Source organism: Malus sylvestris, chromosome 13 (assembly GCF_916048215.2).
Source record: "Malus sylvestris chromosome 13, drMalSylv7.2, whole genome shotgun sequence".
Classification (NCBI taxonomy): Eukaryota; Viridiplantae; Streptophyta; class Magnoliopsida; order Rosales; family Rosaceae; genus Malus; species Malus sylvestris.
The window spans coordinates 4,558,336-4,570,131 of NC_062272.1; the positions used below are offsets into that span (position 1 = coordinate 4,558,336).

General features: G+C 43.1%; 2 protein-coding genes and 2 pseudogenes across 2 annotated transcripts; 3 read left to right on the plus strand and 1 right to left on the minus strand.

The window, feature by feature from the left end:
• Positions 1–51: 51 nt before the first annotated feature.
• On the plus strand, positions 52–2,131 carry LOC126594809 (myb family transcription factor PHL8-like). Its single transcript, XM_050261064.1, has 6 exons — positions 52–464; positions 681–757; positions 850–907; positions 1,012–1,087; positions 1,192–1,261; positions 1,354–2,131. Exons 1-6 carry the CDS (start codon positions 332–334, stop codon positions 1,954–1,956), a joined length of 1,017 nt encoding a protein of 338 aa, XP_050117021.1. The 5' UTR covers positions 52–331; the 3' UTR covers positions 1,957–2,131.
• Positions 2,132–2,621: 490 nt separating this feature from the next.
• Positions 2,622–5,391, plus strand: LOC126595775 (protein HOTHEAD-like; annotated as a pseudogene).
• Positions 5,392–6,357: 966 nt separating this feature from the next.
• LOC126596785 (protein HOTHEAD-like) lies at positions 6,358–7,461 on the plus strand (annotated as a pseudogene).
• A 106-nt stretch (positions 7,462–7,567) lies between these two features.
• On the minus strand, positions 7,568–8,595 carry LOC126595162 (E3 ubiquitin-protein ligase MPSR1-like). The gene has a single exon (XM_050261541.1). The coding sequence runs from the start codon at positions 8,377–8,379 to the stop codon at positions 7,723–7,725; it is 657 nt and encodes a 218-aa protein (XP_050117498.1). The 5' UTR covers positions 8,380–8,595; the 3' UTR covers positions 7,568–7,722.
• Between the last annotated feature and the right edge of the window lie 3,201 nt (positions 8,596–11,796).

Sequence of the window (11,796 nt, forward strand, 5' to 3'; positions counted from 1 at the left end):
GAAGCAAAGAAAATAAAATTATTTTTTGAATTTTTTTAGAAAAAAGTTGGTATGAAATGATAGAGAGAGAAATGGAGGAAAGGGTAAGTACAGCTCATGGCATATATTCTCTGCCTCCAACATAACCCCACTTTATGTTTCCAGATATGGAATGAGAACATAGGACACCCCTACAACTACTACTCCCATCCCCTCCCCTCCCAAATTATAAAGACCAGACCTTGAAACTCCCCTTCCCTTATAGCTTGGATCATAGAAACCAGAACCGCCATTATATATTTATGTTCCTGCAACTTGCCATCTCTCTCTCTCATCCACCACCTCAACAAAAATGGTTCATCAGAATATGCAAAACCAGAATATGAATTTGGTTTTATCCACCGACGCGAAGCCGCGGCTAAAGTGGACTCCAGAGCTTCATCAGCGATTCGTCGAGGCTGTCAGTCAGCTTGGAGGGGCAGATAGTTGAGTATATAAGCTTGGTGATGTAGGGGGACGGGTGGGGGCTCCTAGAAGTGTAGGTCATGTTCCCTCTTCTTTAGGATCGAGGGTGGATGTTCGCATCTTGTGACCTTCACTGAGGAGCTGATCTCGCCTAATCCTTATTTTTAGTGTCTTATACAATACAATACGAAGTTCTAATGTGTGTGTGTATATATATATGTTTCATATATGGACAGAGGCCACACCAAAGAGTTTGATGAGGATGATGGGAATTCATGGACTCACTTTGTACCACCTAAAGAGCCACTTACAGGCACTTTCTCTCTCGAGTTTCGTCACATCTAATCTTTGTCCAGATCATGATCGAAAAGCGTAATTCTCAAACTCTGTTGTGTTCTTGTGCAGAAATACAGGCTAGGGAAAAGCCAACAGTCCGAAAACTCCGCTGACATCAAGCAAGAAGGTGAGTCCATTACATTGGATTCCGAAAACTATAGAGGATCATCATTTGTTGCTCGTTCTTTAATCTTTGTCGATTCTTTATATTTGTCCTCTACTTTGATGCAGATTACAAGGAGATTCAGAGCAGTGATGGTCATTTCGGCGCGGATATCAGCGATGAAGATCACAGTCAGATTAATGAGTAATATAGTTAGAAATAGATCCCAATCTCTTTGATGAATTTAGATGGAAAAATAACAGCACAAAGAGCTCCCTATTGATTAAGTGTTGTTATGTTTATATCAGAAGCTTGCAAATAGCTCAGTCTCTCCAATTGCAAATGGAAGTGCAGAGGAAACTTCATGAACAAATTGAGGTAAAATTGATAAACGAATACCATATTCCCATCTTCGATTCATAAAAAGATTGAAAAAGTATCGGTACTTAAAGCCGGAGTTCTGTTTTCAGGTGCAGAGACATCTTCAGCTGAGAATTGAAGCTCAAGGGAAGTATTTACAATCGGTATTGAAGAAAGCGCAAGAAACTCTTTCAGGGTATAGTTCTTCTTCAGTGGGAGTAGAACTTGCAAAGGCTGAACTCACCCAGCTGGTTTCAATGGTTAACAATGGATGTCCGAGTTCTTCGTTCTCAGAGTTAACAGAAACAGGAACTTCAACCCTAAAAGACGTGGAGCGGAAGCAAATGAGAGGCTCCATGGACAGTTCCTTGACATCTTCCGAAAGTTCAGGAAGGAAGGAGGAAAAGCTCCCTAAAAATTCTAATGCAACCTGTGTTGAACTACCATTAATGGGCATCCACCCGGACAATAAGGCATGGAATAATTCAGCAAGCAATCATGTTTTTGGGAGCAAGAGAAGCAGCAGTCCGATTTCTGACGGTGTATCTGTAAAGCAACCAGTTGCTAAAAGAACACAAACACAAAGAGATAAGGGTGGAAACCATCTGAGAAAGTCTGGATTGTTGGCTACTTTTGATCTGAATAGCAAATATCAGAGTGACAACATTGATTCGGGACCGAAAGTAATAGACTTGAACTGCAAGGGAATCTGATTCCTCAAATGCTTTTGGAGCCATCCGGTTTTAGTTATATACAGTTCATGGACAAAACTTAATTCCCTCGTGTCCTAGTCTTTTGTTTATATACATGTATGTACACTTTTATATATGTATGCCACTTTTGAAAGTATATTCATATTAAAAGAAGGTATAATATATTGTGTGGATACATCTCTTTCTCGCTCTCGCTCTCTCTCGTACGTGTGTGCACGAACGTGCGTGTTTGAACACCAGATGGAAACTGCTTATTGCTTAATGCTTCTGAGATCTGATTAACCTAATTTGCCTAGAGAATGTAGAGAATGTTTTGAATACGATTCCCTACTTTTATAGCTGCAAGTCGCATGACTTGATGCTAATCATGTCAAGCACTCTTGAAATATTTCTTTTCGATGTTTGTCGAGGGACAAGCAGAAGAGGAGGAGGGTGAGAAATCATCATAGAAAACAAAATTATGAACTAAGCACGCGCATGTTAGCTAATCAATGTCAAAGAACTCACTCAAGTTTAGGTCCCCCACATGACAATAAACTACGACAACTCTACAATGCGTCAACGTATGGAATGCATTGGACGGGCGAGATCCTTCAGACCGTCAAATATGGAAGTTTCGTCTAAAATATTTAAATCTGGCCGTCCAGTTGAGTAATGTATGGTAGAAAAACTCGAATATACAATTCATACCTTTATCTTCCTAATCCTGTTATATGAAAGCACCAATCTTGGAGTTTCTAATGCTAAACACCAACTATTCAAAGTAATGAGCTTTTTATTCTATCTGTTCCTCCTAATTGTTATCTTGGCTTTGTGTTCTTCATGGATTCAAGGTTTGTCACTAACCCTATTTACTTTCACCAACATCTCATTTTAGATTGATGTCCAGTTTTCGTAATCGCAGGGAAAACAGTGCCCCATATGACTTCAGATGTCAATGAAGTTTCAGGCAAGTCCTTCGACTACATTGTCATTGGAGGAGGCACTGCCGGCTGTCCCCTAGCTGCAACCCTGTCGGAGAAATTCTCAGTGCTCTTGGTGGAACGAGGAGGATCACCATATGGAAATCCCTTGGTGTTGGATACAAAGTACTATGGATTCTCATTGCTCCAAACTGATCAATATACATCAGTTGCACAAAGCTTTGTGTCCAATGACGGTGTGAGCAATCTCAGAGGCAGAGTTCTAGGTGGAGCATCTGCTATAAATGGCGGGTTTTACAGCAGAGCAAGTGAGGATTTTGTCGAAAAGGTTGCGTGGGATAAGGAGACGGTAACAAATGCTTATCAATGGGTCGAATCTAGAGTCGTCTTTAAACCGGAACTGACCCCATGGCAGTATGCTGCTGAGTTCAGCTTTCTTGAGGCGGGGGTTTTCCCTTACAATGGTTTTAGTTTGGATCACATCAAGGGAACAAAGGTCGGTGCAAGTGTGTTTGATGAACAGGGAAGAAGACAAACCTCAGCTGATCTTCTAGAGGCAGGAAATCCGAACAATATCACAGTTCTTCTGAATGCAACTGTGAAGAATGTCATCTTTCACAGAAAAGGTAACCATAAAACTGGTAGTATTTCTTAACGGCGAGTTTCTGCGCCCCCTTTTCTCGACCTGCACTCTTCACATCTTCTTTGGCCTTTGGAGTTGATGTGTCAAAAGAGAATTAACGGACAGAAACAAGGGGCGGAATGCAGAAAGAGAAGATAGGAGTGTGAAAATCACTATCCTTAACTGGTCAACCCTTTATGATTGAATTCCTAATGGTTTTTGCAGGTGACAGAAATGAGACAATAGCTGGAGGCATACGATTCATCAAGAGCAACGGAAACTCGAGCGAAACTTATGAAGCTCACCTCAACCAGACAGAGAATTCATGCTCACGGGGTGATGTGATACTAGCGGCAGCGGCTCTAGGCAGTCCTCAGATTCTGTTGTCAAGTGCCATCGGCCCTCATCAACACCTAAAGAACTTCAACATCGAACTAGTTGTCGACTTAGATGTGTTGTGCTTGGCTCATATACTTATGAGTTAGCAACAATTTTGATAGTGTAACTTTCTGAGTGCTACAGGGAAATGGCAGTAGCCACTTTGTGTTTGGCTTTCAGTTGTGGCATGGAAGTCTTGTTACAAGAGAAGACATGGTGACTGCCACAAGCAAAGTTGGAAGCAAGCAAGACTTGACTTTGTGGTTGCTTGCACACAATTGTGCATGTTGTATTTTATATGCATTAAATGACAAATGGAGAAAAGTTGTACTTTATAGACTAGGTATAGACTTTGGTGCATGCTAGGTAGGCTAAGTGATAATTATGTCATGTGAACTTAAGACTTTTTGGTCTTGTTTGTTGGCATAGTTGCAAGTGTATGCCTATAACTAGATGCAATATTTGTGCATTTAGTAATGCATTGGGAGTGCATCCGGAGGAGAACACAAAGGAGAGAAAAATAGAGAGTGAGACTGAGAAACTCTTGGGGTAGAGTGAGGTTCTTGAGAAAATTCTGTGAGTGTACAAGGGATTGGGGTTTGGGTTATGTCGATTTAACTCAAGTGTATCTTGTACTAGTTATTCTCATAGTGAAGAGCAATATCTCTCCGAGGACGTAGGCAGGATTTTGCCAAACCTTGTAATTCTCTCGGTGTCTTTATTTCTTGTATTTTATTCTGTTCAACTGAGTTTGATTTGGTGGGGTTGTAATCTGAATCTCGTTTCCACACTAACGAACGGGCCAAGGCACAACAAGATGCTGTTGGAAAAGGAATGAAAGACAATCCTGGCATTGCTCTTTTAGCAGATCCTAAACCGAAAATTTCCCACCAGAACCTCCAAAAGTTGTCGGTATAGCAGATGACTTCAAGATCATAATTGAGGCAGGAATTTCACCTGTCAGCTCCAATGCAACAGTAATGCCGATAGCTGCGAAACTCGCCTTTCCAGTATCAGAAGGAACGCTTGAGCTGATCAGCACCGACCCCAGAGAAAACCCTTCAGTCACATTCAACTATCTGGCAAATGAGAAAGATTTGGCAGAATGTGTGAAGCTGTCTCAGTTGCTTGAGCGAGTGGTAAGGTCTGAATCGGTCGCGTTCTTCCTGGGGATCGAATGCAAGCGAAAAGACGAGCTGATGTCTACAGAAGATGAGCTGAGAAAACTGTGCAAGAAGAATGTGAGGACTTTCTATCACTACCATGGAGGTTGCACCATGGGCTCAGTGGTTGACAAGGATTACAGGGTTTATGGAGTTAAGGGACTGAGAGTAGTTGATGGATCAACATTCTTTGAGTCACCGGGCACAAATCCAATGGCCACTTTGTTAATGCTTGGAAGATACCTAGGGATGAATATTCTTCAAGAGAGAGAAAATGCTTAAACCCGAAAGGTGATCGACTTCATCAACTTGTATTTTTAGCCATAAATATCATGTCAAGTTAAGATTTTCTTTGGCCTCCGATAAACCAAACCATCCAGCCAACCAACCACAAAGAAAATACCAAAATCCAACTTCAGTGCTCACCGGAAATTTGTATGAATTCCAAGTCCACAATTCACAAGTAAAAGTTGAACTATAAGGCAGAAAGAATAGGAACAAAAGATCATTGACTAGATTGTTACTGCGTGCAGCGAATGGAACGGAGAATAAATTGTTGGTGCGTGAAAATGGATGGGACAGTTGGTGTATTAGTTTAATTAATTTAACGGGTAGTAAAATGGGGAGCCTTGACAACACATAAATGATGCTTCTTTGTGACCAAAGGGTCACATGTTAGAGTCATGGAAGCAGTATCTTTGCAAAGTAAGGGTAAGACTGCGTACGATAAATGTTCATCCGATCTTCGCAAAACACTGGTGACAAATTAATCTCTTCCTCATACAATCTCATATGACATGAGGTGGTAACATAACTTTAACCTTTAGGTTAAACGATACACCAAAGTAGAGTTAGTGGCTTCATAAAATGCATCCGTGGTAATTTGAACTTGGGTAAAGTGCTCCAACTCTTAACTTGTTTCCGATCGACCAATTTATGTATTCATTTATTATATTCATATTAGATTTTAAAGAAAATCTATGTATTTTTAAAAAGTACGATGTTTATTAATGCGGTGAAATAATAAGTACGGATATGATGCAATTAAATACACACCCCTTTAGTAGTGACTAGAAGGAAACGGTCGTTGACTTGTGCCTATTAATAAAGAAAAATGTCTTTAGTAGAACCTACAAGCATCAAAGAGAGTTCATGGCAATGGGATTTTCATTGTTTGTGTTCCTCCCATTTGCTTATTTGGCCTTGTGTTCTTCATGGATTCAAGGTATGCTATTTATCCTTCTCAGAATAACTGAAAATAAAAGCGGACAACTGAAAAACGAAATGGTTATCCAAAAAATTTAGCTAGCCTTGAATGTTGAGAAATGATAATCACATTTTGATTTCTTTCCTGGTTGCAGGACAAAGACTCCCCCACATGACTACTTCAGATGTCGATCAAGTCTCCGGCAAGTCCTTGACTACATTACCGTTGGAGGAGGCACCGCCGGCTGTCCCCTAGCCGCAACCCTCTCTGAGAAGTTCTCAGTGCTCTTGGTGGAATGAGGTGGCTCGCCGTATGGAAATCCCTTGATATTAGAAAACAGGAACTATGGGCTCTTATTGCACCAAACTGACGAGTACACATGAGTTGCGCAACATTTTATCTCCAAGGACGGCGTTTACAATTTCCGAGGGAGAGTTCTAGGAGGAGGATCTGCCATCAACGGCGGAGTTTTCAGCAGAGCAAGTGAGGACTACGTCGAAAAGGTTGGGTGGAACAAGATGGTGTTGGATGCTTACAAATGGGTGGAGTATAGGAATGCCTTTAAACCTAAACTGACCCCATGGCTGTATGTTGCTGAGCTTAGCTTTCTTGAAGCAGGAATTTTCCCATACAACGGTTTTAGTCTGGATCATATAGGGGGAACGAAGATTGGCGTGACAACGCGTGATGAACGGGGAAGAAGAAACACCTCAGCTGATTTTCTCGCGGCAGGGAATCCAAACTACATCACGCCTCTTTTGAGTGCAGCTGTATCGAGTGCCATCTTTCATAAGAAAGGTAAGCATGAAAACTGTTGAGATGTGAAGGCCACGCCGCGGGAGTTAAAGCCTGTCAATGGTCCCTATCGATTTTGGTTAAATTCCTAAGGGTTTTTTTGCAGAGGCAGTAGCTAGAGGAATAAGATTCATCAAGAGCGACGGGAGCTCTTCGCAAACTTACGAAGCTTATCTCAACCCGCGGAAGAACTCAAGGAGTTCAACGGGCGATGTGATACTAGCTGCAGGGGCATTAGGCAGCCCTCAAATTTTACTGTCAAGTGGCATTGGCCCTTAGAAACACCGAAACAAGTTCACATTCCAGTTGAGGTAAATTGCTTAATTAATAAGACAAAAGTCGAGCCGTCATTTTCTAGGGAAGCACTCTATGAACTCTGTGTTAGCGTTATTTTCGGTGTTCACGTTATAAAAGATTGTGCCAATGTCACATAAAGTCGAGGCGAGTCCCGCTGCTTAATTGTTAAACCGTAACTTTAAATATGAAAATGAAGCGTAAAAAATTAAAACTAGCAAAGTGCGGATTTCACCGTAAAATGAGAATTACCACAATATATAAAACTAATTTTGAACCTTGAAATCTTGGAGATCCTGTACAATATTCCTCCTCGTTCCCAGAAATTCATAAGAACAAAATTTTTTTTTTTTTTTTTTTTTTTTTACTAAAGCAACTTTTATTCTAACTCTGCATCGTATCATCATCACTGGATTGCTCAGAACCCTCACTTGCTCTCCTGCCATTGTGAACAAAAACCCTAACCGTTATCTCCCCGTGGAGCCTCCTCCTCTCTCCGCTTGCTTCACCGCCCTTCTTCCCCACCTCCTCCTCCTCAAAAGGCATCGTAAACCTGCAGACCGGGCACGACCCACGAAGTTTCAGCCACCTCTCTATACAATCCCCATGAAACCTATGCTTGCAAGGCATCTCCTTCGCCACGCCGTCGACCTCAAACTGCTCCAAGCAAATCGAGCACTCAGACCCGACGTCCGCCTCGACAATCGTGACACTCGGCATGGCGTCAATCGACGCCTTCGACGCAGGCGGCTGACCGTCCTTGCCACCCAGCCCCTGCAGCAGCGAGTCCAGGTCAGAATCGCCTCCGATCACGGCCACGCGTTGGTTGAAAGGATCGACGAGAAATATTCGCTCCCGCGGGGTTCGTCTTTCCGGGTTTTCTCCATCTGGGTTTTCCAGGTCGAGTGTCGCGGTGGAGGCGGAGGCGACTGCACCTAACATTAAGGGCATGAGCACAGAGAGCTCGCGATCTGGACCCCTCCTCGTGAGCCAGTCGAAAAGGGAAGCGAACTCAGGCGCAAACTCAGCTTCGGAATCCATGAAACTTCTAGGTTTTTTGCGGATTGAAAGCGTAAACAGAGAAATTTTCAGGGAGATTTGGGGAAAACGAAAAATGAGAAAAAATTGGAAAAAATTAGAGAATGGGGTTTAGCGATTGCGAGGGGAATGATTTAAGAGGTGACGGGGGAGAATGACCACACAAGGAAGAAAGAAGGGTGTAGAAAGATCTGGAACTTCTGGAGAAAACCTAAATGTATCGGGGTTGTTGAGGAGAAATTTTTTTAAATTACGTGTTTTTATACAAGTAATGTAAAATTTTACATTTTAAGTTATTAAATTTTTTACATACATATCTCATTATTTGCATAATAACACGTAATGTATCTGTTTAGGTCCAAAATATTGGTTTGGGCCAAGTGTGGAATCATTCTCGGCCCGGAATGATTTATTGTTAGAGTTCGAGTCGGTCGAGCCCCATTAGAAACAAGGAGCGGCCTGGATAAGGAAGAGGCGTGGGAAACTCTGCGTCTAACAGAAATCCTGATGTGATAAGGAGTCCCGGTGAGATGAGGAGGTCGAGACGCATTTTGAATACGGCCTGATAGAAAGGTTAGGTCCAAAATCCTGATGGGAGTAGGAGTATTCGAGATGGTGTTTGATTAGAAGAAGAAGTCTTCATTCGAGTAGGGTTTAACTACTCAGATTAACTCTGCTTAGGAAGTATCTGACGCTATAAATAGAAGAGGTTGTGCATTGTTCCAATTCAACACACAACTGCCCTGAGCAAACTCTCTCAACAACTTTGAGATTTTTATTTTCTCTTTTCGCTGACACATCTTCTATTGGCATCAACAGCACTGTGAAAGCAACCGGTGATATCTTCAGTCAGCATAGATAGCTCTGTCGCCGTAGAATCAGCCGATCTTGCAGTATCTTCCGTTGGCATCAACATCACTGCGGCGAGGGCAGTTGATTACCTATCCAAGTCTCGGTCGAGAAGGATTTCCGAATCCTTATTGATCGAGGTCATCTCATTAGCCTTCTCGACGAGGTGAGGTGTTACAGCTTACTGAGCTCAGCGCATTGCACACCGAGTTATTTTATGATTGGATACTCTCAAGTGAGATTTAGAGTTCGGCATTCAGACGCCCGAACCAGGTTCACTATTAATACTTATATCCGTTTTGAGTATTTGTGCCTTTACACTTTGCTGTTAATTCGGCGTGAGTTTACTCTGACGAAAACCATCACTGTGACCGAATCCAACGACAACGATTCGTGAACTTCGTAAGAATAGTAGCCACTGCTTCTACCTTTTTCGATGCTCGGCTGCCTGGGAATTGAAAGCCAATTCAATAACAATAAGGATATATATATATATATATATATATATATATCTAAATATATAAAGAAAGTTATATACCATGGGTAGCCTCTTTAGGTTGGGGAGCAGGAGCCTTGTGGGGACGATCGCCAAGGATCTTGTTAATGACATATTCGATCGGTGCGCTGAAGAAGCTATGAGTGTATTCTTCCCACCAATCGTCGAAGGTATCGGTGCTAAGAGATTCTGGAATGACCGGTCGAAGGCGGAGTTTTTGGCATCGCTCATGGAACTTATTTTTGGCGTCATTGCACTCATTCTCTAAAGAACCAGGTTCGCGTCCGCAACTTAGGACGAATCGTGAGGAGAGAATGGGGACCGGGTAACCTTGGAGGTAGCCAAGTTACCGAGCGAGGAAGTTGGGATGATACACTTCCCAACTTGCTCGGCGACCATCACAGCCGAGTGGTAGGTCGCAGGTAAGCACGAAAGACCCCCAAGATTGAAAAAGGTCAGCATCTTCATCCGCGCCCCACGCTGATGTAGGAAGCCTGATCGACGAAGGGTATTCTCGACGACGACAGATCAGGAGCTCGTAGTTAAAAAGGTCGTCGAGAGCGAAAAAGTATTTAAACACCTCTTCAGCTTGGTGAGGGGGTGTTGGCCGAGAAGCCAGCTGAGGGCCGAGCGCTTCCGTGGGCGAGAAATCAGCAATCGTTGGCCGAAGAGGGGTGAAGTAGACCTGCAGTCAGAGTTGGAAGACCTAGAGGGGACCATTCTGGTGCGGGTCGACCTTATCTAGGGTCGTATCGGCCAAGCAGCGTAGGAAATGGGCGAGAATGGTCGGGCTGAGTGTCAGAGTGTGACCGCTAGCTAAGGCTTCGGCCACTGGCATGTTCTCGACCAAACATTTGTTGGATTTGGTACAACAGATAAATTTGTTGTACCAATAGAAGAGGAAAGCCTCGTGTTCCCCTTCTCGCAGAACCTCTTCTCATCGGTCGGTAAAATAGAGATAGAGGGTGTTATAGTTGAAGAAGTTCTTGTGAAGTTTGTGAAGTTTGTGAACTTCTTCTTTCGAAGGTGTTTGGCCTTCACCGCTCAACGTCTCAAGGGCTCATTTGTCGAAAAGCGCTTTCAGGTCAAGGTTCGACGAGTACCTAGAGACGACGGCGTCGATTGGGACCCCAGTCGGGGAAGTCCCTAAGATGGCAATAATGTCAAGAATGGTGGGACCAATGGGGCCGAGAGGGAGAACCATGTTGTTAATGGCCGAACACTAGAAACATAAGGCTGCTAGAAGAAGCTCCTTGTCCAGGACGACTTCTATGGATGAGAGATGAATGGCGTCATAGATGCTTAGGGCTTTCCATTGCTTGCCGAAGAGTTTTTCCATTCGTACGACCCAAGCTGCCCAGGCTGTAGTGGTCGAGGGCCATGAACCTTGAGGCCTTGCCAGGTCCTACTTTGACCATTCAAACCCTTGCAATAAGGGTGATAGACAGTGCTCCTTGAGAAGTTCAGTGATGGTTGGTGGTACCGCCGCTTTGAAGAGAGGACCAAGGATTTGATGAGGGGTGCTCATGTCACTTTCAAAACGTATGGTTTTGATCGAACTTCGATCAATAATTTTCTGGCATTGGTCACATTGCTTGGAAAGCTTGGAGATGAAGGAGGCCATTGTAAGTGGGTTGAAGATGCGACGCAAGAGGAGTTTTCTGGGTTGGGGATTTAAAGACGAAGATCTGGAAGAAGGGGATTCACTGGAGAGCAATGGCAAGGAATTTCAGAGAATTTGAAAGCGTAAAGTATAAATGAAGGAATTTCGGTATTTATAGAATTGTGGAAGGAAGGGCAATCATTTGAAATTCAAAATGAAGGGTAAAATCGAACGAAGAATTCGCTAATCATTATGAACATTCAGAGAATCCAATTGAGAAGACCGAGGGTTTCGTGTTTTGGGGGGTGCATGATTGTGTGTGGCGACGAGATTTACAGTGAAAGATGTTTTGGCATCTGCACGATGTTGAATGGTTCACGAATCAAGGTGGCATGGTTGTTTCAGCAACAAGGTCATGATAGTAAGATGGTTCAGTGAGCCGCACGCTTTAAATGTCACTATTAAGGGTTAG

What these genes read in the sequence shown, in the direction of transcription:
- LOC126594809 (XM_050261064.1), top strand. Translation starts at nt 332, where the DNA reads ATGGTTCATCAGAATATGCAAAACCAGAATATGAATTTGGTTTTATCC. An exon ending in CGCTGACATCAAGCAAGAAG is followed by an intron (nt 908 to 1,011) that starts GTGAGTCCATTA and finishes ACTTTGATGCAG; the next exon opens with ATTACAAGGAGATTCAGAGC. An exon ending in GATCACAGTCAGATTAATGA is followed by an intron (nt 1,088 to 1,191) that starts GTAATATAGTTA and finishes TGTTTATATCAG; the next exon opens with AAGCTTGCAAATAGCTCAGT.
- LOC126595162 (XM_050261541.1), bottom strand. Translation starts at nt 8,379, where the DNA reads ATGGATTCCGAAGCTGAGTTTGCGCCTGAGTTCGCTTCCCTTTTCGAC.